The sequence below is a fragment of the Pinus tabuliformis genome, chromosome 1_2 (assembly GCF_031772625.1).
Source record: "Pinus tabuliformis cultivar Carrire ecotype Pingquan chromosome 1_2, CPIR1, whole genome shotgun sequence".
Classification (NCBI taxonomy): domain Eukaryota; kingdom Viridiplantae; phylum Streptophyta; class Pinopsida; order Pinales; family Pinaceae; genus Pinus; species Pinus tabuliformis.
Window position 1 is genome coordinate 318,562,428 of NC_142298.1, and position 26,282 is coordinate 318,588,709.

The following is a 26,282-nucleotide window of genomic DNA, read 5'->3' on the forward strand; positions in this document are numbered from 1 at the left end:
TTCCATCTGCTTAACTCGCATGAGACCCAGCACTGGATCTACACTGAGCTCAAGCACCTTGAAAGTAAGTTAACTATAGCCCTATTCAATCTCTATGTTCCTGTCTTTTATGCTGAAAAAAGAGAATGTTGGAATTCTCTCTCCGACTTTTTAGACCTTCATTCCCCCAACAACATCATTCTGGCCGGAGACCTCAATATTGTTATGAAGCCAAAAGAAAAAAGGGGGGAAACAGCATCAAAGACCAACTACTGCCCTTGGTCGAAGAACTCATGCAGCAGAGGGACCTTTTAGATTTTGCACCTGTAAAAGGCACATACACTTGGACCAATAATCGAACTGGGACTGACCACATTTCTGCCCGGTTGGATATATTTCTGATTCAGAGCTCCTTGCTGTTGGAAAATCTTCTTATCTCCACAAAAATCCTTCCCAAACTCACCTTGGACCACAAGCCAATTCAACTCCTTATGGCTCCTGAGGAAGACCTAAGCCCAATGCCCTTTAAATTCAGCCCTCTTTGGATTGAAAAAGAAGGGTTTCTTGACACTGTTCAATCAGCCTGGGATATTCCCATCAAAGGATCTCCCAGTGATGTGTGGGAACAAAAATTAAAAGCCACAAAAAAATCTTTAAAAGAGTGGCTAAGGAATCTATCTAAAAACCCTTCTCAACAGAGAAATGAAGTTGTTCACTCATTGGAAACTCTGCAAATGGGAATAGAAGACCTTCACATCACTCCGGAAATTCTAAATAAAGAGGTTGCACTCCAAAGCAACATCCACGGCTCTTTCAGACGGGAAGAAGAGTATTGGAGGCTCAAATCTCGTAGCCTATGGCTCAAGGCCGGAGACCGAAATACTTCATTCTTCCACTGACAGTACAATGCCCGATTATCTCACAACCATATTACTGAGATAAAAAATGAAGAAGGACAGATCTGCAAAAAGCTCGATCAAATTAAATCAACAGTTGAAAATCATTTCAAAAACCTCTACGGGCCTAGGAATGAAGGCAGCAAAGAGGATATTGAAGACCTTCTCTCTAATATCCCTCACCTCATCAATCAAGAGGACAATCAAGCTCTTCTGAAACCACTATCTGAAGAAGAAATTATCAAAGTAATATGGGCAATGGAATCAGATAAGGCCCCTAGGCCAGATGGCTTCTCTATACACTTTTACAAAGTCTGCTGGAACATCATCAAAACAGATCTGTTGAAAATGATACAAGGTTTCTTCAATAAAGCAAAGGTTGGGGGAGGTATCAATTCAACCTTCCTAGCCTTAATTCCAAAAGAGGTCAATCCAGAAACTTTTAGCAGATTTAGGCCTATTTCACTTTGTAACGCTTCCTATAAAATATTTGGTCAAAATCCTTGCAAACAGAGTCAAACACCTCCTTGAAAAATTAATCTCCGGCTCTCAAGGGGGAATTGTTGAAGGTAGACACATCTTGGATAATTTCATTCAAGTCCAAGAAGCTGTCCACTCCAGTAAACTGAGAAAAGAGAATGGGATTTTGATCAAGCTCAACATGGCCAACGCCTTCGACAGGGTCAACCACTCCTTCCTCTTCCAAGTCCTCCAATCCTTTGGCTTCCTTACTCAATTCATCAATCTCATCAAAGCCTGTATTGATAATCCTTGGATTGCCCCTCTAGTCAATGGCCGGCCAACATCCTTCTTCCAAGCTCAGCGTGGATTGAGGCAAGGTTTCCCGTTATCTCCTTTCTTGTATATTCTAATGGCGGACTCCCTTAGCAAGAAGTTTACTGCAGAAATGAATTCTAGTGACCTCCCTGGAATTCGCACTTCCAATGCCCAAAAGCCTATAAACCACGCCCTCTTTGCAGATGACTCCCTCCTTCTTGGTGGTGCCTCTACGAGAATAGCTAAATCTTTCGACTCTGTCCTAAAAAGCTATTGCAGAGCCTCAGGAGCTATGATAAATGACAGAAAGAGCTCAATCTACGGATGGAATGTGGATCAAGGCAATCTGAATAGTATAGCCCAGATCCTTGGCTTCGAGGGCTACGCCCATTGGGACAGCATCAAATATCTTGGCCTACCACTCACCTCCGAGGTTAATATCAGAACTCTGTGGCAAGGTATTATCAGCAAGATCAAATCCAAGATCGCCTCTTGGGGAGGGTTCTGGCTCACAAAGGGAGGAAAAACAATCTTAATAAAATCTGTGCTTTCTGCCCTTCCTATCTACCAAGCCTCTTTTCTTCTTGCTCCTAAACACATCATGGAGCAAATCTCCTGCCTTCTGCGAAACTTTCTTTGGCAAGGAGGCAAAGGCAATCAAAGAAAAATGCACTTGGCAAACTGGGATCTAGTAAAATGCCCAATAGCGCATGGAGGACTCCAGAGAAGAGACCCCGCACTCTCCAATCTCGCCCTCAGCTGCAAGCTTCTCTGGAAAATCTATTCCAACCCTGCTCATCCAGTCAGTGATACGCTCAGGAAAAAATATGCGCAGGGGGTCTCTCTCAGGCAACTATCTGTTGACAACACCTCCCCTGGAACGTTAACCTGGAATTTATGCAGAAACAGCATCAGTCGCTTTAAGTCTCACCTCTACTGTATTCCAGGCAATGGAAAAAAAATTTACTTGTGGGAAGACCATATAATGAATAGCGCACCCCTTAAATCCCATGATGAAATTCGTGACCTCCGATGTTGGCTTCTAGATGCAGGGTATCGCAAGCTATTTGACATAACAGAGTGGGATCGCAAAGGGAATTGGCAGGATTGGAGCTTCCCAATCGTACCGGAGCATCTCCTTCCACAGCTGGCAGCACTGAAATCGCTCCTCTCCAATGTTGCGCCCATCCATCATGACAGTCCAGATAGCTGGGGCTGGGGAGACACCGGCACTTATACCACTACAGCAGGTTATATCGCTCTGTAGCCAAAAAAAGATAAAATATGTTCTCCCAGCATTTGGAAACAGGTTTGGCATTCTACAGGACTTTCGAAAGTCAAATTTTTTTTTTTCCCTGGATCCTCATGCATAACAAAGAGTTGACAAGTGACAATCTGCTAAAAAGAAACATTGCTGGACCTCATCGATGCATCATGTGCAAAAATGTTGGAGAGACAGCCCCTCATCTATTCCTAGACTGCGTTTTTGCCAAGGAAGTCTGGAAAATAACGCTCCTTGATCTGCAAGTTAATCTGCCCCAGCAATGCACCGTGGCTGATCTTTACTCCACATGGTTCCAAAATTATCCTCATCCCATTCCCAGCAACTCTCTGTGGTATCACATTTGGCTTTCAATCCCTAAATTCGTGTGTTGGGAAATTTGGCTCGCCCGGAATGACTTGACATTCAATAATACTCCTTGCTTCCCTGCAAAAATAGTTGCTAAAGCTAAAGCTCTTCTCCTAGAATCTGTTCTTCAGCATTCGCAAAAATCAGATTCTTCTCTCCTCCCTTCTAAAAAGAGCTAGTTGAATCATCTTAGCCCTCTCCCCAAAGGCAAATCTCTGATCCTCCCCCTTCCCAACCCTCACTGGAGATTAAGAGATCCAGAAGCCAGCTTCCAACTTTGGTGGAGGAATCAACTCAAAACTACAATTTTCTTCGACGGAGCCTCCAAGGGAAACCCTGGGGCAGCGGACGCTGGTGGAGTCATCTACTCCCGGACAGCACTAGAAAACACTGCTTCAGCTGGGGGCTTGGTCATCATACAAATAACCAGGCAGAACTTCTTGGCCTCACAAAAGCCTACCAAATTGTTCAGGAAAGAGGCGTCAAAGATTGTTAAGCATTTGGAGACTCAAAAATCCTCATCAAAAAGATCAATATGCAGGTCCAATTCAACAACGCCACACTCAACAAGTCTTTGAAAAGGCTAATGACCATACTAAAGGACTTTGAATCCTTTCAAATTTTCCACATTCTCAAAAGCTCGAATAGTGAAGCGGATATAATGGCAAACAAAGGTTGCCTTCTTGCATCGGGCAAACTCAACATCAATGACAATAGTATTATTCAAGCAAGTGTTCCTTAACCTGAGAAACAGAGTACATCATGATGTATTAAGATGTAAGATATTGTAGTGTAACAAGGTTGATTAGGCTCCAGCCCAATCAAATCATAAATAAAACATACCCATTTCAGTTAAAAAAAAAAACTATTCACTATAAATGAGTATCCCACACAAAATTCAAAATTAACAATAACATTGACAAACATAAAATGCAAATATATGCACTAAGGATATTAATCATGAAGAGGCATTTGTATCCACAAACAAACCAATCTCATAATGTAATTTTTATTTATTGTCACTCATTTTGGTTGGAAACTACGACTACATCGAATAGAACGACAAATGTATTTTTACATGGTGAGAATGACAAATTTATTTTTAAATAGTGATGATGAGTATGCCTATACATAAAAACAAGGTTTTGTAACAAGAAGACATAAATACTAGATTAACATTATACTTGCAGGTTGTTGAGGGGTATGGATTGAAGCAAGCACCAAGAATCTAGGGTGTGAAAATAATCTAGCATATTCAAGTCAGTGGTTTCTTGTAATTTTATTTTGTGTTTCTGGTTAAGATTAAAAACAATAAATATATTTTGGTTTTCTTGCCAAGATAAAAAATGATAAATATATTTGTGTTTTATTTATTTATTTGTTAAGATTAAAAATGATGGATATGTTTATACTTTTGGCACTTAAGTGAATGATAGTAAATTCACTTGATAGAAAAAAGAAAAAATACAACTTGTAAAGCTTTTAAGATATCAAAGCTTGTGATTAGATGCATTATCATTTCAAGTCTTAATCTTCAATACCCCAACCTAACCTAAGGTGTCACAAGATGTATACACATAATGCACACAAATTAGGAATAGGGGCACTAAACAAGCGAGCATAATCACTTTGTAACCAATCAATCATTATAATACCCAACATAAAGTGTCACAAGATGCATACACATAATGCACATAAATTAGGCATAGGAACACTAAGCAAGCAAGCATAATCACTTTGCAACCAATCAATCATTATAGTAGGGGAGCACTACCTCTTTCACCCTCAATACGATAAAGATCTTGGCATATTGAGGCATATAAATTATAGTGCACCAATACTTACGATCAACGTGAGATACAATAGAAGAAAATTTTATGGTAATAGAAAATATTTTAATATACCACATTATTGGTGTATCTCACTAGAAAGCTAACCAAACAAGCATAATCAACATGCAACCAATTAACCAATATATGAGTAGATAAGATACCATCTCTGTCAATGCCCTCATTGACAAATGATTATGTTATGTAAGTAGGGGTGCCATGGGCATTGACAAATGATTATGTTATGTAAGTAGGGGTGCCATTGTGAGTGTTAGAACCAATGCTCACAACAAAAGTAGAATAAGTGATTAAGAGATTTTATAGTCATGTAAACTAGAGTAGGGGTGTCATTGTGAGTGTTAGACCCAATGCTCACAACAAAAGTAGAATAGGTGTTAGGGTGTCATTGTGAGTGTTAGAACCAATGCTCACAACAAAAGTAGAATAGGTGATTAAGAGATTTTATTATCTCGTAAACTATTTCAATAGACTACAAGAAAGATTTATATAATTATTATTATTCACACTCACCCACACAAGTCATAAAGGAGAGAATTACAAATTGAGCAAGCAAATATAATCACCTATTATGTTAATAGGGGCATAGGGGCATCACTACCTAAGAAGAATAACACTGCGAGAAAGATTTATATAATTATTATTATTCACACTCACCCACACAAGTCATATAAAGGAGAGAATGACACATTCACCAAGCAAGTATAATCACATATTATTTTAATAAAGGCATCACCACCGAGGAAGAATAAATATAATTGAAGTCACTCCATGATGTTTCAAGATATACATCAGATTATAAATATCCATCATATTATTCTCGCACATGCACATCAGCCATATCCATCATATTATTCTCGCACATGCACATCAGCCAGATAAAGGAGGAAGGGAAAGTTTGAATGAAAGCATAATTACCTCAACCAATTACCCATTATGTTAGTAGGGATGAAATCAACCAATTACCCATTCATATCCATCATATTATTCTCGCACATGCACATCAGCCACATAGTCACACATGCACATCAGCCAGATAAAGGAGGAAGGGAAAGTTTGAATGAAAGCATAATTACTTCAAGCAATTACCCATTATGTTAGTAGGGATGAAATCCATTATGTTAGTAGGGGAGACTAACATAATTCTTTGTAATATGAATCTCATGGTATATTAAGAGTTGTATATCAAAATATATACATATTACAAGAATCTCATGGTATATTAAGAGTTATATATCAAAATTTTACAAAGATAACCACTATTCCAAAATCTCATAAGATAAGTGTATCTTACTATTATTATTCCTTCGCAAAGACCACTTAGAAAACATGGTTGAGGCCAAGCATGAAAACATAATCACCCCAACTCATTGTAAAGATTGTAAAGCAAAGATTGTAAAGCTTTTTCTACCATTTTAAATGTTGATTTAAAATTGTCAATAAATAAAAAATCAAATGCACTTATCAAATTTTGTATAGGAAAATAGTGCGTAGCATAATTCATGTTGCAAGTACAAACTCAAATCTCAAATTTGCAATTTTCCTGTGGTAATAGTTGCTGAATTTATCAGCAACACCAACAACCCGCAATAAAAAAATCAATGCACTTATCATATTTTGTATAGGAAAATAGTGCGTAGCATAATTCATGTTGCAAGTACAAACTCAAATCTCAAATTTGCACTTTTCCAGTGGTAATAGTTGCTGAATTTATTAGAAACACGAACACCCCGACATAAAAAAATCAATGCACTCATCAAATTTTGTATAGGAAAATAGTGCATAGCATAATTCATGTTGCAAGTACAAACTCAAAACCCCGACATAAAAAAATCAATACACTTATCAAATTTTGTATAGGAAAATAGTGTATAGCATAATTCATGTTGCAAGTACAAACTCAAATCTCAAATTTGCAATTTTCCAGTGGTAATAGTTGCTGAATTTATCACAAACACCAATTTTCCAGTGGTAATAGTTGCTGAATTTATCACAAACACCAACAACCCGACATAAAAAAATCAATGCACTTATAAAATTTTGTATAGGAAAATTGTTCGTACCATAATTCATGTTGCAAGTACAAAGTCAAATCTCAAATTTGCAATTTTCCAGTGGTAATAGTTGCTGAATTTATCACAAACACCAACAACCCGCAAGTACATTGGAACGAGACTAATTATTTAGGGATATGTTAATAAGTATTTTGAGATATGCCGTGTAAAAAAGTACCTTGAGATATGTTAAAAGACTTTCATTTTGAAAGTGGAAATGTTTTTAATTGACTTACTTTAAAAAATTTCCAGCACATAACTAAACTAATATTCAAAACACAACGTAGTTTGTATAGGAAAATTGTTCGTACCATAATTCACGTTGCAAGTACAAAGTCAAATCTCAAATTTGCAATTTTCCAGTGGTAATAGTTGCTGAATTTATCACAAACACCAACAACCCGCAAGTACATTGGAACGAGACAATAATTATTTAGGGATATGTTAATAAGTATTTTGAGATATGCCGTGTAAAAAAGTATCTTGAGATATGTTAAAAAACTTTCATTTTGAAAGTGGAAATGTTTTTAATTGACTTACTTTAAAAATTTTGCTCAGAAACTACGTTGTGTTTTGAATATTACTTTAGTTATGTGCTGGTATATTTTTTGATGGATATTTCTGGTCAACAAAAGCAAGCAAACTCTTTTCCATTATGAAAATTTATTATAATGAAACAAGTATATCTTACACACTACAATTTCGATTAAGCAGCTGTGATTGAACGGTATCTATTCCATCACAATAGCCTAAGGCTTGCCCTTAGCCCTGTCTGCACTAAATGGCCCATTTGGGCAAGCACGCAGACAAACCAGACAACAAGACGTGAACATACCTCTGGAAGAATTTTACCCCGATAGAAGAATAACACCACCCCTACTTTTACCAACCAACCTAGCTGCTCCTTTTGATGCAATGAAATAACCATGAAAACGAGTTCAATTTTTGCATTGAGGCCTCTTAAATTGTGTGTAAATTATCTATAAGATAAGAGCCTCCAAGGCATTAACATATCATTGTGTGCCAATAGAGTTCTAATGTTAGCATTCTAATGGGGCATTTGAATTCAATTCATTCAAAATATAATACAATTATTGAAAAATATCAACTCCCATAAAATAAGATACCCTCTAAAATAAGAGACCTATATGAAAGACAAATTTTAAGTTATTTGGGGCCTTTGTTTAAAGTATACTACAATTGAAACCCCCATAAAATAAGATGCCCTGTAAAATAGGAGACCTATATTAAATTTTTAAGACCCCCATAAAATAATAATGCCCTGTAAAATAGGAGACCTATATTAAATTTTTAAGTTCTTTGGTGCCTTTGTTTAATCTGTATGGATATAGAATGAAAGCTTTAATGTATTAGTCAAGCCTGATCCTCAACAATATTGCCTATTTAGCCTAGTCCATTCTAAACCCCTACAGCAAAGCATAACATACCTTACAGATGGAAGCTTTAAGTCTCTGTAAGAATCAGATAAAAAAATCCAAGTCAGTGATTTATTTTTTAAAATATCCGAATTGGCTGCAAAAAATATGGCATTTAGAATTCGAAGGTATTTGAGAAATTGGATCTAAGCAAATAACTTGTTGCTTGCCGCACTACAAACTAGCGGTGTTAAGGATTCATTCTTGAACAGAAACAAAAACACTTGACACTAGAAAGTGCTAGACAAAAAGCAAAAGGCATCAGTACATGAGAAAAATCTTTGAATCCTTTCCTTTGGCATGATATAGGATTTTACCTGCAATGCCAAAGATGTTCACTGTTTCTACTATTACCAACTTAACAAAAACCTCGTGTAAACCAAGAGAATGTAGAGTTCAAATTGCAAGCATGTTAAAAATTTAAAAAATTAATGAGTGTGCTTACTAGAAAAGCATACAAGAAAGTTTTAGGCTTGGCCTGAGTTTGTTATAAACTATAATTTAGAATACCACGAGTAACTGCTACTTTGAATAGTTCTTGTACTTACCGTCAAGCCATGTAGATAAGTGGATATGAAGTTTCAAATAATGAAATGCTATGCACTGCCTCCTAAAATACCAACGCTGACAACAATAGACGACTATAACAATCCTCCCCACCACTCTTCATGTGCCATTCTAGTTTGCCCACCAGAAGTTTGGAAGTTCATTTTCTGTGCTTAAAATTTAAGTTGATACTGCAGTATCACCTCGGATGTGCGGAAATTTGGCCGGTACACTAGTCCATGAACACAACTTAGCTCCTAATGACAGTGAGTGCAAAGAATGTCATCTTGGTTCTAACTTCTATCTATATGAAAGTTGGCAGTAACCTTTGTTAGTTTCTGATAGAATTGGTATGTACATTGGAAGAAGAGAAATGGAAGGGATGAAATGCTTTTTTACACTTTAGACAAGAGGAAACAGTTGACACGGGCTTCTAAACAATTCGAGGGAATTAACAAGGCTTAGAATGAACACGACTATTTCTAGTTTAAATCAATATCAACACGTTCAGGATTTCCCCTTTCACTTTGATAAGCAAGGAGCTCTGTCCCAAGTTGCCCTTTGTCTCCAGCTCCAAACGCGTAGAGATTCCCCAGTTTTGTCAGTGCAAATGTATGAGCGTTCCAATAGATTGAATTTGTTAAACTGATCTGCACAACCTGTTCTTGTCTCTTTTTCAATGAAACAACTAACTTTGGATGTAGGACATTTTCGTGCCTTTGAGCCTGAAGATCGAACCAAAAATATAGAGCATGGAGACATTAGTTTTCCGTTGGAAGCAATGATTAATTAACAGAAAACTCATTGCGTGTCATATGCTCCAGTATAGCTGCCATATAAACATCCGTGACAGTATAATGTGAAGTGCAGTGACCCAGACGATGGAAATCAGTAACTTTAAAGATTTTGAGGACCAAAAAATGTCACAAATACCTGGTTCTCCGTGGCTGCATCGAAATGCCCAAGGCTTGATGACTCGCCACAACCAAAAGAATAAACATCCCCATTGTCTGCCACCACAAAAGTTGTGTAGTCACCTGTGGCAACATGGACAGCCTTGATCCCTTTCAGTGATTCAATTGCCTTGGGTACAGACTCACACTCTTCATTCCCATGTCCCAAGCAGCCATATCGACCCCATCCCCATGTGCATACACGTCCATCCTTACCTACAACAGCAGCATGCCATGCACCTGCTGCTACAACAATAGGCTGAAGGCTCAGGTGTTGAAACTGCTCAATTAGCCGAGGATAACGTTCATCTGTCCTACAGCCATGTCCAAGCTTTCCTCCAAGTCCACAGCCAACAGAGTATACCGACCTGCAGATTATTGAACGAGAGATTTAAAATTGATAGGATAGTTCACAATCTCCTCTCAACACTAATGCTCACCATATATTGTAAGTAAGACTACACACTGATTGAGATACATGGAACAAAATTGCCTTGCTGATGTTTCAACCATGCTGGACAATTATCGGAGTTCAAGTCTCCAGATAAAACTTCTGAACCACAATTTTACTAAATTAACTTAAAACAATATTATGTGTGTGTGGAGCATAGAATGATCTAAAAAGTTGTTAGAGATTACATGCCACTCGGCTGACATGTAAGAGCTAACAAATAACAGTAGCCTGCTGCAATTTGTACCACGGGTATATCCTCTAGAACACCTTTCAACAAATGTGGTTTCAGATCTTGTGGGTCAGTTTGATGGCCAAGTTTAGCATCCACACCCCAAGAGAATGTATATACTCTGCCTTCTCTAGAAAGTACAGCAGTGAAGAAGTTACCAATAGCTGCTTGTACTATGAAAATACCCTCCAGTGATTCCACCAGCTGTGGTGTGGTGACATATTTAGAGCCTAGGACACCATACTCAGAGTCCCCAAAGGAATCTTTACCAAATGCATACACCCTACCCATATCACTGATGAGAATTGTTCGACCTGCCCCTGCAGTGGCTTGAATTATTCTAATGCCCTGAAGTGACCTGCACAGACATGCGAACATGGTTATTCAAAATGTTGCAAATATTCCAAATATAACTGCAACCAACATTTACCCAAAGATAAGGTAAAAGGCATGCAAGCATCACGTAGATAAAAATGTTTGAGTTCACAGAATGGATATATATTATAAGCTCAGGTTCCCTATTATTAGGCAGGACCTTTTGTTGTGTCAAAATCAACGATCATATGGAAATCGTAATCATGACCATTGACTCGTAATCACTTGCATTGGCCAGCTCTTCATGGCCAATGATTTGCAATAGCTGCCACCAGCCAGTACACCAAATCCACTACATGAATCATAAAGCCTCAAGTATATACCTGATTAACCTTGGCCGCCATTCTTCTTCTTTTGTCCCATGACCTAGCTGCCCAGAACTGTTAGATCCAAATGAATAAACTGCTCCAGTCTTTGTTACCACAATACTATGACCAGGGCCAGCAATGGCTTGACACTTTTCACGCCTGAAGCATACTTCACCAGCCTTCAAAAATCGCAATACCAACTTCCACGAACCTCCACATCTTTTTTTTAGGCTCTCTCTTTCTTCTTTTGTCATTGGTTTAAATACAGTTCTTCTTTGGCACATATCCAATGCCGCGAGTTCAGAAATAGACAGATCAAAATCAGGGGAAAAGTTTGCAGGTTGTCTGAAAAACAAACATGTAGCCTGCAATACAGGATTGATTCAAAGGCAGCTTCTGAATAACATCGCAATCAGTAAAAACCTCAGAAAGGGACAAAAGATCATGTACTAATACTTGCCTCAAGGCTTGCAAGATCTTGTGGATCCAAATCACATTCGGTAAGCACATGTAAAACAATTGAGGGATTAGCAGCTAGTGGGAACTCCCCAGGAGTTGAATTTCCAAAGCAGTGGCGTTGCTGACGCTGAAAACTTTGTGGCTGAATTACAATAGCAAGAGACTGTTCAGTGATTCCATGGTATTGTATAGATGGAGCCTGCGAAAGGGCTCCATTCACTGTAGTGTCCATGGGCACTGCAAACAGCAGTGCCCTTATTCTTCAGAAAACTGACAAATATATAAACTGCAGTCGATAGCAAAGAAGGATTTTTAATGGATTGAATAATCATTTCGACCCGCACATGCAATAAATGAAAGTTTTAGGGCCTCACAAAAGCACAGCTCACAGGTACATTGTAGCACTAACAGACTCTTCTAGTAGATAATAATACGATAGTTTGATTATGAAAATGGAGAATCAAAATTCTGCTCCTTTTATGAACAATATATAAAAACTGATTAAATCAAATTATTCAAGTAAAACAATAACAAAAACACGGCATATATCAAAACCGATTTATGGATGACTGAGACAGGATAAAATCCACAACGTTACAAGTTTCAAAGATGATGAGTATTCTTCCATATGGCACAGGATGTTTTAATCGATGTAAGTCTTTGGCCACTGATAAATCAAGAAAACAATCTTGATTAATGATCACTGCTCAATCAGGGGGAGGCAGGAGCATGAGGGGTTATATTCAACCCCAAAGGAGAAATAGTGACAAAATTTGCTTGGGGACTAGGAAGCACTACAAACAATCAAGCGGAAGATCTTGCACTATGGCAGGGTCTCAAGATAGCATTGTCCTATGGGATTCAACAGCTCGCTATATTTTGGGATTCACAGGTAACAATTCAAAAAAATTATTATTCAAAGAACCCCTTGGGGGGCCAACTCCCTCTAGATGAAAGAATTAGAATGCAATTAAATAAATTTGAGACAACCAATCTATTCCATGTCAAAAGAGGAAACAACGAAATGGCTGATGATCAAGCCAATATAGGAGCAACCTTGGAGGAGGGGACCCTCTCCCTTGATGAAGGTATCACCCATACATGTCATGTCCCATGAATCCAAAAATTAATTGGACGAGAAAGCGGCAGGCTCAGAACCTTATGGAACTAATACAAGAATTAAATTCTAAGCTTATGATAAGACGGCCACGATGTGTGTCATGCAAGCTCCAGCGTCAGGATGAAGCATCTAGATGGTTAGGCAGCATGTCAAATTGCATGCAGGAGGATAGGTGGGAATCAAGCTTGGTTCACATTAAATTCCTTGCAATTGAATTGATCGCCGGTGTCATTACCACTCCAATTCTCTCTGGTACAAATGAACTTGGAAGCAGGGCAAAGGATTTGTCGCAGGGATTTGTTGGTTGTTCGATGCAGCTGCTGATCAGAGGCATTAAATTTGAAGCGATGGCGTTAGGAGACCAAGGAGCCAAGAAGGCATGGTACCATGGTATTTAAGAGGTATACCCCCTGCTTCTTATGCATTGTTTCTGGTTAAATTCTCAGTGTTCGGTAAAATGGCCACTCCAGGCGCTAAGAGCAGTGGAAACGGTGGCAAGGAATTTATGTTTAGTTCATTGGAGGCAATCATGAATTCAGTTTCGAAGCTCGGAGAGCAGGTTACCCTGGAAGCCCATTCACATTTTGCTTTAATAACCCACCAATTAGAGGAGCTGTGGAGGGAAATGGAATGCCTCCAGGTTATGGTGACCACACTGGTGAGGAAGATGGACACGTTAAAAATCAAGGTGGAAGGTATTGAGGTCAAAGTTGAGTTGGCAGTTGTTGGAGTTCTAAAGGAAGTCTACGGCTTGTGTGACCGCCCGCTAGGAATCTATGAAGCGCACGAGCACAGCAGCCCCCAAGATCAGCGAATGGAAGACCCTACTGCTCAGGAGAACAAAGAAGATGAGGCTAAACTCGTTGCGAGTTCTGTGGAGTTTTTTGGCGTATATATAAAATAAATAATGTAAGAACTCTTGAGTGGAAAAGACCAGGTAAAAACAGAATGTTTAGTGAGCATTTCTGGTCTATGGCAGACAAAGAATCATCTCTTGTTGCAAGGGTTCTGGCCCGTTCTCCAGTTGTCTCAATATTGTGGAGCTTTTTGGCGTATATATAAAATAAATAATGTAAGAACTCTTGAGTGGAAAAGACCAGGCAAAAACAGAATGTTTAGTGAGCATTTTTGGTCTATGGCAGACAAAGAATCATCTCTTGTTGTAAGCGTTCTGGCCCATTCTCCAGCTGTCTCAATATAATATAACCATTTCTTTTTTAAAAAAAATGATCACTGCTCAATCAAGCACACTAGTTATACACCTGGAAGTCATGATTCTTGTTACTCAATGGAAAGAGAAAAATGCCATCTCTTTGGGCATAAAATTTGTGGGTCAACCTCAAGCCACGATATCTTTGCTATATTATGCCTTCCATTTACATTGCCAAATTATGACGCATTACAAGGAGGCCAGATCAAAATTAAGATAGAACATGACTGACGTTTATGTTTGTCTGAGCAACCCACATCTTATCCACGTTCATCTTATACTAAACACATCATCCCCATAGGTCATGAAGGTTATGCTCATCTGAGAAATCCAGTCAAGCGTGCATGTCAATACAGACATAAAGGAGACGGTATCTTTCATTTTAGCTCCATCAATTAATGCATCACTCTCAATCACTACAGTGTGTACCCCAATCATAACTGTTTAGGAGAAACATTCAACCATAAAGCAAATGCATATGGATTTTGATGTTGTATTGACCAAACCTAGAACTACTCTAGTTTGATGCCATATACTTATTCCTAGTCAATGGTCCAAAATCCCCTGTAGCTCACCCAGCTGTTGTTTGATGTGAATACACTGCGGAGATGGTTTATATTTCAAAAGCCTTCACTGCCATCCAAGCCTTGTGTGATGTTATGTGTTATGCTTACCAGATGGTTTCAATCTTACAATCCTTCCTGGTCCTAAAGGACTGTTTGATGTATGTAGTTACATTTGGGCCAATGGCTTAACTTGTTATCATCTGCAAACCAAGATGCTTTCCTCACAACTCTACCTGGATGGATTAGATCAGTAGATGATAACGTTCTCGATATTTGATTTGTGTACAAGCATCTGACATCTTATCAAATGTACAGACAATAGAAGAAGTTAGAGGCTTAGCTTAACGTGGACAAGTGCTTCTTTCCAAAGAGACTGATTCAATCATTCAACTGCCACAAACTCTAATAGAATAAGAATGAAAGGCTAGGATAGCCGCATATAGAATGCAAAGGGGGGTCTTTGAGAAGCTTTTACTTCTGAACGTTTAAGAATGGGATTTGACTGGATGAGAGAAGACAGAGAAGCACAGCCGTTTGGCTGGATGAGAAGTCAGAAAACGCTAAAAGGTGGTGTCTGAGAATTCATTTAGCTCAGTATCAAAGAAGAAGCAACTTAAATCCCGATACTTACAAGACAGATCCAAAAAAATTCTGATGTTTTTTAAGAGGAGTGATATTAGACTCCTGATCGCACATTTTCTATCAAAAACTGATTGCCAAAATTCCTTTTAGGTTTGGGAAAAATGTATGAGGTGGTCTGTACACAATATCTAAAAAATGTTTTAGTGTGATTTACCAGATGTCCTGCAAAGATCGTCCCAAGAGTTTTCCATAAAGAATGGTAATCTGAAAGAACATTATCAAATAAACAATATTCCTGGGAAGGGTACTTGTAAGTCAGACAAGATATTCAATGACACTGATGTTTCCAAATAACCTAATAAAATCACCATCCTCGCAAGCAGGAACAGTTACGGTGTCAAACTTCCCCAGTAGCATTAGATTGCTGGCATTCAGAAAGGTGATAGTAATTTTGAAGAGATAGGGATTTTATGCCCCATAGTCATTCTTTAAATTGTAGAATGTGAGAATCATGAGTAACGCTTATAGTGGACTGGACCTAGACTATTGGTGTTTAAGATATTAAAAAGTCAATACTGGTTTTCTGCTAGGCTCTGATCCAATAAAATCATTGTTTTATTGCAAAAACAGAATATGCAACGTATTGGGCAGCTAAGCATTGTAAAATAAAGTAATTGGCCGATAGAGCTATAGTATACAGAGCACTGGAAACAGTTTGTTATTAACCATTCCAAATTCTAGATTTAATACCCATAAGAAACGACACACTAGAAGGACGTGATGATGATGTTAACTGTACTAGCAAGCTAGCCAAATGATGTTTTTTGGTAATTGGAAAATTGGTCAAAGCTGGTGGAAGTTTGTTGTTTTCATTTGCATTGACATTAGTTCTAATTACTTCTGAACTTTAAGGGTCAAAGACAACTAATACAAAGAGTTGAAAAGGGTAAGACAAAAGATACTATAGAATATTCAATATCCATTCAGAAAAAATACTTCATCATTTGAAATTCTGAGAAGCGCCATTTTGGTTCTCACAATTAAGTACGGGATGTGTTCTATTGGATAACCAATGAATTTTAATGAGCTCATTGTTGGTAAATTTGGCAATGAGGATATCGAAAATATAGGAGAGAGGCATGTTGCCTTAAGCCTTATAGTCCAAAACACTGCATATAAAGAGCTAAAATCGTTGGACAAGGAATGGGCAAGGAATGCTGTAGAATATCCAAGCAGAAGATTTTGATGATTTGCATTAGGGAAAACAATTGCAGTTTTGTTTCTGGGGACATAAGCCCATATTTCCTGTTTAGGAAGGTATGGACTGTTCTCCTGGACAGTCAATGTCTTTTACTTCTCTCTCTCTGTTTCCTTTCTATTTGCCGGGGATGGTGATTGCAGGCCCAAAAATATCAATAAAAAATCCTTGAAACACTTTTTGAAGCAGCAACGAGATCTTGGTAAAGGAATCTAACTGGGATTAGCCAATTCACTACAAAGACAAGGCACTGAGAAAGGCTACAAATTTGGCAAATTAGTCGATCATACAAAAGTAATGAAGTGCATTACATGATCATAACATCTTAATCCGTACACTAATGTCAGCTAAAACGGTAAACTTGTTATTGATGTTTTACATATGCATAGGGCAATGAGGACAGTATGTCATTGTTATAAACATCTGCCATAGAGCAACTGATTTATAATCTTATAAATGAATGACTTAGTCACTCTGATACAAATCTATGAAAGCCGTGGAATTAAAACCAATCGATGAATACAAACATGTCTCGAGGACAATTAAGACACAGTGTCAACTGTTAGAAAGAAAAAGGTATGTCAACCAGAAGAATCCATTCACTGGCTCTCCTAGAGAAAACCAAAAAAGCTATTACGGGACACAGAGCTACTAGTAGGATAAAATAATAATATATTCATATGTGTTGCACATCATTTGGTCTCAGTGGATGAAAGCTGTATTCATTCATGATTTGATTTGAATAAGGGTTTCCCACAATCATAGAAAATCAAAGCGGGTAGAGCAAGGAATATCTGACTAGCAATTGTGAATTTCAACAATTACACGGACACATAGAAGCGAATGAAACCTCAAGATAGTGATTATATTTTAATAATCACAAGGAGGCATAGAACGGAACCAAACGAAATCAAAGGGATATGCCACTTTAGTGAACCACAACCCAGGGAAACAAAAAACAGCCACAAGGGATGACAATGAAAGCCAAAAACAACAGGATGGCATTACATTGAACTGGGGGCTTGCACTTCAAGCCCAGTTTCCATATTTTGTAATGTTTTTGGTTTGCAGTAATACCTTATAAACCAGTTTTTGGTGTGGAGTAATATCTTATAAACCATTCCTGTCTCCCACAGAGATTGCTATAGATATGTGCTTTGAAGTGTGTTGTGTTGTGAATAAAACATCCCCGCCTCCCTCAAACAACAGTTACATCATACTTCCAAAACCAGTATTAATGTGGAAGAAATTTTTAATATTAAAAAATGTTATGTCACTGTAATAAAATAGAATAGCTTGCACCTTCCTATAGAGAAATGGATGTGGATAGGAATATGCTACATGGAAGCCGATGGCAATGTAATGAGGCATCACAACCAACATAAAAATGGGAATGGCTAGGAATGGCAAAAGGGTTAGCGATGTTGGTACCAGGATATCAAATCAAAGACTTACCCCTCAGAGCTGGCTTCCAGATTGGAAAATATAAACCATCTATATCATTATGGATAAGAGAAAAACAAAATAACATAGGTGTATCAATTTTGCTATGTAAACTAAATTACATAATCTATTGGTAGGGGCTATGTCTATATATGAGCCCATAGCCAGATTAATCAGAATACTATTGTAGCGACAATATACATAAAAGCCTACGGCCAAATTTTTATCATAAATTCAGAGCACTTATGGAACATATGAACTCCGATTGAACAAATGACAAGGTAATTCAGATCCAACCCATACTTTGACCAGCATAACCAAATTATTGAACAAAATCAAACAATTTTGTTAAACCAAACCATCACAATCTGCATCAATCATCGACCCCATAATCAAATCTACCCTTTCTTTTCCTCGATAGAACTTCGGGTTTGAACCTCGATCAATACCAGAAAGAGGCGGCGGCAAAGGGAGCTCACAGAATCCCGTGCTGTACCACAACCATTGGAAAAATCAAATTCCGATCAATTCGGCAGTTGACAAAACGAATTTCAAGCTAAACAAATACAGGATTTGGAATCTTCTGCACCAGAGAGAAGGGAGGGTAACACAGTGGACAAAATGGGGTATTATTGAACCAATCTTGCACCAAATTGCCCGATTCTAGGCTCGATTTAAAGCCTGCTGCGCAATAAATATAGCAGAGGAGGTCATTTTGACAGTGGATGCAATAATTGATGAGTGCACGTTGGAGAGGGATGCATGAATCACTGAGCTAGAAAAACGTCATACGGGCAATTAGGAAAAACAGAGGCCTCCGCTGGTCTCACGCTCGCTCACTCTCTTTACAAAGACGGCATTGCCTCGAGGAGATGCTCTACAGACGTGTCACCGTCCTGGCGTGTACGGTGTTCTGGCGTATAGCCGGCGTCCACGTGGAGCGATATGAGAACATCAGATAACTCGTGGAGAAAAGCTATGTAAGGAAGGAAGAGCTGCTGAGTTTGTGTAATTATTATTTCTAGTTTAAAAAACCTAATATCATTAGGGATTTGGAGTGTATTATTTGAGGTTGAGGGTTAGAAAATTATAATAATGGCAGGGAGGACTTTTGGGGACATTGAAAAGGCCACCCAGCTATATTTTGATTCAGAGCCCCACGCCACCCACCATTTTGGTCCTCCTCCTCTTATGGGATACCTCTCCCTCTCCAACTTGCCCGGCATTGCCTCCTTGTAGTACTTGTGGTATGGTCCTTGAGATGTTTATCTTCACTCAAAGAATTTTTAAATTGTTTATAATTTTTTTTTTCTATTACTGGTGGAATCAGTTGTGTATTAGTTGTTGTATTCGCGTGATATAGGGTTGATCTTTAGTAGTGTATTAGTTGTCGTACTTGCATGATACAGAGTTGATCTTTAATCGATGTCACTATAACTTCTCTCACAGGATATAAGATAAGATAACTATATTTATGTCCAACTAATGACCACAAAGTAAGTCAAAGGTTCAAAGTAGGTCAAAGGACTATTGAGTACAATGATGTCCATAAATTGTGGGAGAACCAAATGGTCTTCTATAAAAAATACAATGCAAGAACACAAAAGATACAATGTATGGAATGCCTCGACGGAGAAGATCTAGGGGCTAATGGGTATGAGGATTAGACCCATCTCTCCTAACATCCGACGTTGGTTGAAGAACACTGAAAAAAATTCCACAAAGTTTGTTGGCCTGATTAGGGGCTAGTAGGAGGTGCAGACTGTCCACTAACTCGTTGTCTGGGGGAGTTTGCGCACTGCTGAGGTTTGGAGGACCTAGTCCGTCTCACAGGGACGGATTTGAGACGATTGCGCTGCTAAGGTCTCGTGTGGCGGGGTGAGGCCCCATAGATCCTCACTTGTCTAGAGTCTGGATATGAAAAGGTATCAATCATTCTCTTTGTGCCCCTGTTTGAAAGTAGTACCCTGAAAATGTTATGATCCTCTATGTGGGGTCAACCCCCAATGGTTGCCACTATAACCTCCAATACAATTGCATCGCTCCCATACACAACGCACGAACAACACACGAGTAAAACAAAATTTAAACCTACGACATACACAACAACACACATATCTTAATAATACATTCACTAACCAATAAGCCATACCCCTAAAAAACTTTACATATTACAAATCTTAATTTACATCATAATTTTTCCTAAATCACAATTTTATTTTCTATAATTAATTTTTTAATTAATATAAAATATATTAAAAATAATTTCATATGAAAATTTTCAACAAAACATGTGATAGTGCAATTTTCCACAAATGGGTCAATAAAATAATCATCATTTAACACACCAGATATTTAATGATTCGTAATGAAGATGCCGAATTCAAGATATTTAATGATTCGTAATGAAGATGTCGAATTCATATCTGTTTTAAATATATTCACAACATTAAGCACATGAAATGTTAGATCTAAAAATGGACCATGAATGGTTTATGTACATATTATTTATGAGTGCTTTGAAAATGAGAAGGCACTAGGAGAGTCTAAAATACCACATTAGATTGAGGGGGATTCACTCATTTTGCATATGCAGTTTTTAGATTTCATTATAGGTTTTCCTTTTTTCAAAAGGATACAATATTGTACAATATAAATAGAATCTTTTCTATTGGTATATTTAATTGAGTTTTTTTTAAGTGCTAATAATTTAATAAATTATATTATAAAAATTATTTATATATATAAATCAATAGTTTTTAAGTAAAAAAAATTGGAGTTTTTAGAGTGTCGAATCTATATATGCATTAAAAAAATCAGTTTAAACAACACAAATCAAGATTTAGTTACAATTTTTTTCGTCAGATTCAATAAATCTGCCAAAAACTCCAAAAAACTCTGTAACAGCCCCACTGATTTTCCATGTAAATGGAAGGATATTATAAAGGCAAAAATAAGACCAAGGTCATGGGACACGTATTCCAAGCTGAATGGAGGGAAAAATATTAAAGTGGGTATCACTTGTGGTTAATTAATGACTATGGAAATTGACATTGGCATTGGCAAAAGGCAAAGAGCAATAAATGACAATTAATTCAAGGAATAAAGGAAAATAGGAGAAAAAGAAGATGAAGGGATAGGAATATGCATGCAAGGGAAATTAGAGAGAAAATAAAGGAAAATGAAAAAAAAAAAGGAAAAGGAAAGGAAGAGACACCAGACATCAATGATAAAAAGTCATCTGAGAAACAATTGACAGATTTTGATCAGTTTTCAGTTTTGCTCAACTTTGGATCAGTTTCATAAACTGAACTCCAAGAGGAGAGAGCACTTGGACACAAGCAAGCAAGCAAAGAACAAGCAAAGGAAAGCAAGGGAGCGCAAGGAGAAGATTGGAGGAGCAACTACAACAAGAAGATTTTGCAAGTAATAGGTTGCATGTGTGATTTCCTTGTTGGGATTTGATTGCATGGTGCATGCATTTGGTTCACATGATTATTTTGTTGTCATTGGCATGGGATTTGCTTGGATTGACAGTGGTTTCAGCCTTGCCTTGTCATTTTGTTAGGTCCCTATAATACTAGTGTATTCCCTTATTAGTATTGTCATTGTAGCCCCTTATTGTTATTGTTGTGCCCATGTTGTCCCCGTATTGTTATTATTGTGCCCCATAGAAGCCCACTATTGTTATTGTTGTGCCCTTATATTATTATTGTTATGTCGACTCTAATTATATTGTGACCCCTTAGACTCCTATATATAGAAAGGAGGTCTTGTTATTTGTATCATCCAAGAATTTTTCATTTGTGTAATGTAAATGAGGTTGCTCCCTCGAAGAGGCTGATTTGGAAGTCATTGATCTATCTTTTCTTCTATTTTGTGAGTTGGTTGCATAACATTTGGTATTAGAGCTTTGGATTCTAGGGTTTCACTGCTCCAAACAGGTCATCATGGAATTTTCACTATAATTTTTTTTCTACGATGTTTCAGAAGCTAAAATTAAATCCCATTTGAGCTGAAATCTTGATGAACCTTGGATCCAAATTTCAGATCTTTTCTCACTATATTTGCAGAGATATGATCCAAGGAAGTTAGAGTTTTTGCAAGCTCCCGAATTACATCCCAAACAGTTGACCTTAGGAAAATCGTCATAACTTTCTCTCTGAGCAATGGATTGAAATTTCATAAGAAGTTACAGAAAGAGGACGGACTGTAGTTTTATGTGTATCGTTTTTAGGTCCGAAGGTCGAAACAGTGACACGTGGCAGGTAATACAAGTTTGCTCTACTGAACCCGTCTATAATCACATCATCGTGGGAGATTTGGCATAACTCTTTCTTGAAGAATCCAATATTGATTACACTGGTGGGGCTAGAAAGATGACTCATAGGGCTACCATAGGACACAATTTTAGAAGATCTAAAATTATAGAGATACAATATATTCAATATCGAACTCCTACAAAGTGAAAAAATGTGTGTAGTTTTTTTTTAATTGCATAAGTTTGGTTTGAAAAATTAGTTTGAAGTGATTCAAAGGGCATAGTGAGGCATAATTATTATTAATTGATGTCTCGAAGAAATAAAATGTAAACACCTAGTAAGCAACTTGAAAGCTCTACCATGACTCATGAAGAAGAGGAAGAAATGCAACATGATATATCAAAATTACGAGACCAAGTGCAACAATTTTCACTCTTACAAAAAGTAACAAAAGCTAAGATGAATGGTATAGAAGCAAAACTTAAAGGCAACATGGAAGATTTGAAGATAGATTTGACAAAGTTGCTACAATAAATGCTTACTAATAGCGAAAGGGTAGTAAATGAAACTCATGATGAGAACAAAAGAAATGTTAATCATGATCTCATAGACTCTAACGTTGGATTGAAGACCCACCATGTTTCAAAGATCAATATGAGGAAATTTGATGGCAAGGATCTCGTAACATGGATACTACAGATGGAGCAATATTTCGATCTCCATAATGTGCAAAACACACAAAAAGTACACATTGCAACTTTATATTTGGAATCCAATCAGTTTGTATGGTATCGATGGCTTTGCTCTCGTAAACAAATTGTCACTTGAGCAATTTTTATGGAAGAAATAATAGCACATTATGAGGATACAGAAAGAAACACCTTTTTTAGCCAATTGATAAATCTCAAACAAAAGGGTTCAATGGTGGAGCACATTGAGGACTTCCAAAAAATTGAATATAAGGGTAAAAGATATTCCAGAGGAGCATATGATTAATGTGTTCATAGGGAATTTTAAAGGATAACATCCAACATGAGGTTCGCCTTTGGGAACTTGATTCATTGGAGAAGACATTCAGGTTGGCAAGAAAAATTGAAAGCAAAATTATGGCAACAAGGAAGCCTACCACTCACAAGTATAAAGATGGAAGTGTTGTTGCCCCTAGCCTTCCACAACCTACGAGGTTGACACCACAACAATTGGAAGAAAAAAGAGCAAAAGGTTTTTACTATAGTTGTGATAGCAAATACACTAAAGGTCATAAGTGTGCTGAGAATAAATTATTTTACATAGATTGTGAAGAGGAGGAAGAAAAGGAACAAGAAACGTCAAAAGAAGAGGATATACACCAGGAACAAACCCTAGAGAAACAAGAAATGAATCTGGCCATATCTTGTAATGCATTGGTCGGAATTACCACTCCTCAAACTCTCAAGATAGAAGGACATATCAAGAAGAAAAAAGTAATAGTGTTACTTGATTCAGGCAGTACCCATAATTTTATTCATTATAAGATAACTAAGGAATTGAATTGCTTCCTATATCCAGCACCAGAGTGTCAAGTGATGGTTGCAAATGGAGGAACCATAAATTGCTCTGGAAAGTTCCATAATATCAAGTTATCCATGGGAGAATATGTATTGAATAGTCCAATGTTTTCCATTCCAATGGGTGGTGATGATGTTGTAATAGGAGTTCAATGGCTACAATATTTGGGTATGATAGCTTTTAATTTTCAAGAACTTTTCTTGAAAACAAATTTCAGAAGGATAGGAAGTTGAATTAAGGGGTATCGTAGGGAAATCGGGAAAGATAATTAGCTCTAACGACATGACAAAGCTTCTAAAGAAAGAACAACGAGGCGTAATTGCACAATTATGTTTGCTAGAGGTTCGCACATCGAAATAATCTATTTTTCCATATCTCCAAAATGTCTTGGACAATCATTCCAATCCCAAAGGCCTCCCACCTATTCATTATCATGATCATGCTATTCATTTGATTCCATGAAGTGTTCCTCCAAACATCAGGCCTTACAGATATCCCTATGCCCAAAAGAGTGAAATTGAACGTATGATTGCAAAAATTTTAGAGGCTGGTATAATTCAACCTAGTCAAAGTTCTTTCTCTACTCTAGTAGTATTGGTGCACAAGAAGGATGGATCATGGCACATGTGTCCGGATTATAGGGAGCTCAACAAGCTCACTATTAAAGATAAATTTCCCATTCCTGTCATTGATGAATTATTGGATGAATTGCATGGATCAACTTACTTCACCAAGTTGGATCTTCATTCAGGATATCATCAAATCAGAATGAAGATTGAAGGCATTCCCAAAACAACATTTAGAACTCATGAGGGTCATTATGAATTTTTGGTCATGCCTCTTGGCCTTACTAATGCACATTCTACATTTCAAGGTTTGATGAATGTCATTTTCAAACCCTTCTTTAGAAAATTTGTGTTAGTATTTTTTGATGATATACTAATCTACAACAAGTCTTGGAATGATCATGTTCAACATGTTGACAGCGTGCTCAAACTATTGGAGGAGAAACAATTATATGCAAAAACCTCCAAATGTTTCTTTGGAGTACAAGAGGTGGAATATCTGGGTCATATTGTATCTCATGAAGGTGTTAAGGTAGACCCTAGAAAAATTAAAGCCATTAAGGAATGGAAAATCTCCACATCCTTAAAGCATTTGCGAAATTTCTTGGGTTGACATGGTATTATCGCAAGTTTTTTAAGAATTGCAGGAGAATAGCAGCACCTCTAGCAACATTATCGAAGAAAGATACATTTTCATGGACTCCAGAAGCAACGAAGACCTTTGAACATCTTAAAGAGGCAATGTGCCAAGCACCAGTCTTAACTACACTAGACTTCACAAAAACCTTTATTGTGGAATGCTATGCCTCTGGAAATGGAATTGGTGATGTTTTAATGCAAGAAGAAAGACCCATTTCTTTCGAAAGTCGTCCAATCAAAGGAAAGTATTTACACAAAGCTATTTATGAGAAGGAAATGTTGGCAATACTACATGCACTTAAGAAATGGCGACCTTACCTAATGGGAAGACACTTCAAGGTAAAAACGGATCATGATACTCTTAAATACTTTTTAGAACAAATATTATCTTCATAAGAGCAGAAAAAATGGGTCACAAAGATGTTGGGTTATGACTTTGAAATCATGTACAAAAAAGGGAAGCAAAATGTTGTTGCAGATGCACTCTCAAGAAAGGATGAGGATGTGGAAGCATTGCTTTACACCATTTCTATTATCCAACCAGAATGGATAAACGAAGCAAGGGATGAATAGAAGAATGATGAAGAAGTGTGGGCACTCATTCAAAAGCTACAACAAGATCCTAGTACATCTGATACATTTAGCTAGAAAAATGATCGTTATGGTACAAAGATTGTTTATACCTCTATAAGAATTCCCAACTCAAACAAAAGATTCTTATGGAATTGCACACCTCTCCCTTAGGAAGGCACTCGGGATTTTTAAAAACTTACCACAAGGTTAAGAAGGAATTTTTTTGGGATGGCCTTAAATATGATATTCAAAAGTTTGTGGCGAAATTTTTGGTTTGCCAACAAAACAAAGTTGAAAAAATTAAGGTCTCAGGTCTATTACAATCTTTATCCATTCCAAGTCAACATTGGGAGGAGGTTTCAATGGATTTTATCATAGGTTTACCCAAGTCCGAAGGAGAGAGTGTCATCATGGTGGTAGTTGATAGACTTACCAAGTATGCACACTTTTGTGCATTATCTCATCCATTTAAAGCCAATACATTTACTACTACATTTATGGAAACAATTCAAAATCTACATGGAAACCCAAAGTGACAGAGATCCCATTTTCACTAGAAATTTTTGGACATA

The 26,282-nt window shown here is 37.4% G+C and overlaps 2 protein-coding genes across 3 annotated transcripts; one reads left to right on the top strand and one right to left on the bottom strand.

Moving 5' to 3' along the window:
• Window positions 1–1,746: 1,746 nt before the first annotated feature.
• LOC149205653 (uncharacterized) lies at window positions 1,747–2,919 on the top strand. Its single transcript, XM_089397465.1, has one exon. The coding sequence runs from the start codon at window positions 1,747–1,749 to the stop codon at window positions 2,917–2,919; it is 1,173 nt and encodes a 390-aa protein (XP_089253591.1).
• Window positions 2,920–9,009: 6,090 nt separating this feature from the next.
• On the bottom strand, window positions 9,010–18,964 carry LOC149205654 (ultraviolet-B receptor UVR8-like). Of its 2 annotated transcripts, none has more exons than XM_089395133.1 (6): window positions 18,572–18,964; window positions 11,945–12,229; window positions 11,500–11,849; window positions 10,758–11,159; window positions 10,099–10,486; window positions 9,010–9,890 (listed from the first exon to the last, which is right to left on the bottom strand). In XM_089395133.1, the coding sequence occupies exons 2-6, from the start codon at window positions 12,173–12,175 to the stop codon at window positions 9,648–9,650; spliced, it is 1,614 nt and encodes a 537-aa protein (XP_089251259.1). In that variant the 5' UTR covers window positions 12,176–12,229; window positions 18,572–18,964; the 3' UTR covers window positions 9,010–9,647. The 2 variants fall into 2 exon arrangements, with proteins under 2 accessions (XP_089251259.1, XP_089251260.1); XM_089395134.1 differs by lacking the exon at window positions 18,572–18,964 and adding an exon at window positions 18,525–18,548.
• Window positions 18,965–26,282: the final 7,318 nt, after the last annotated feature.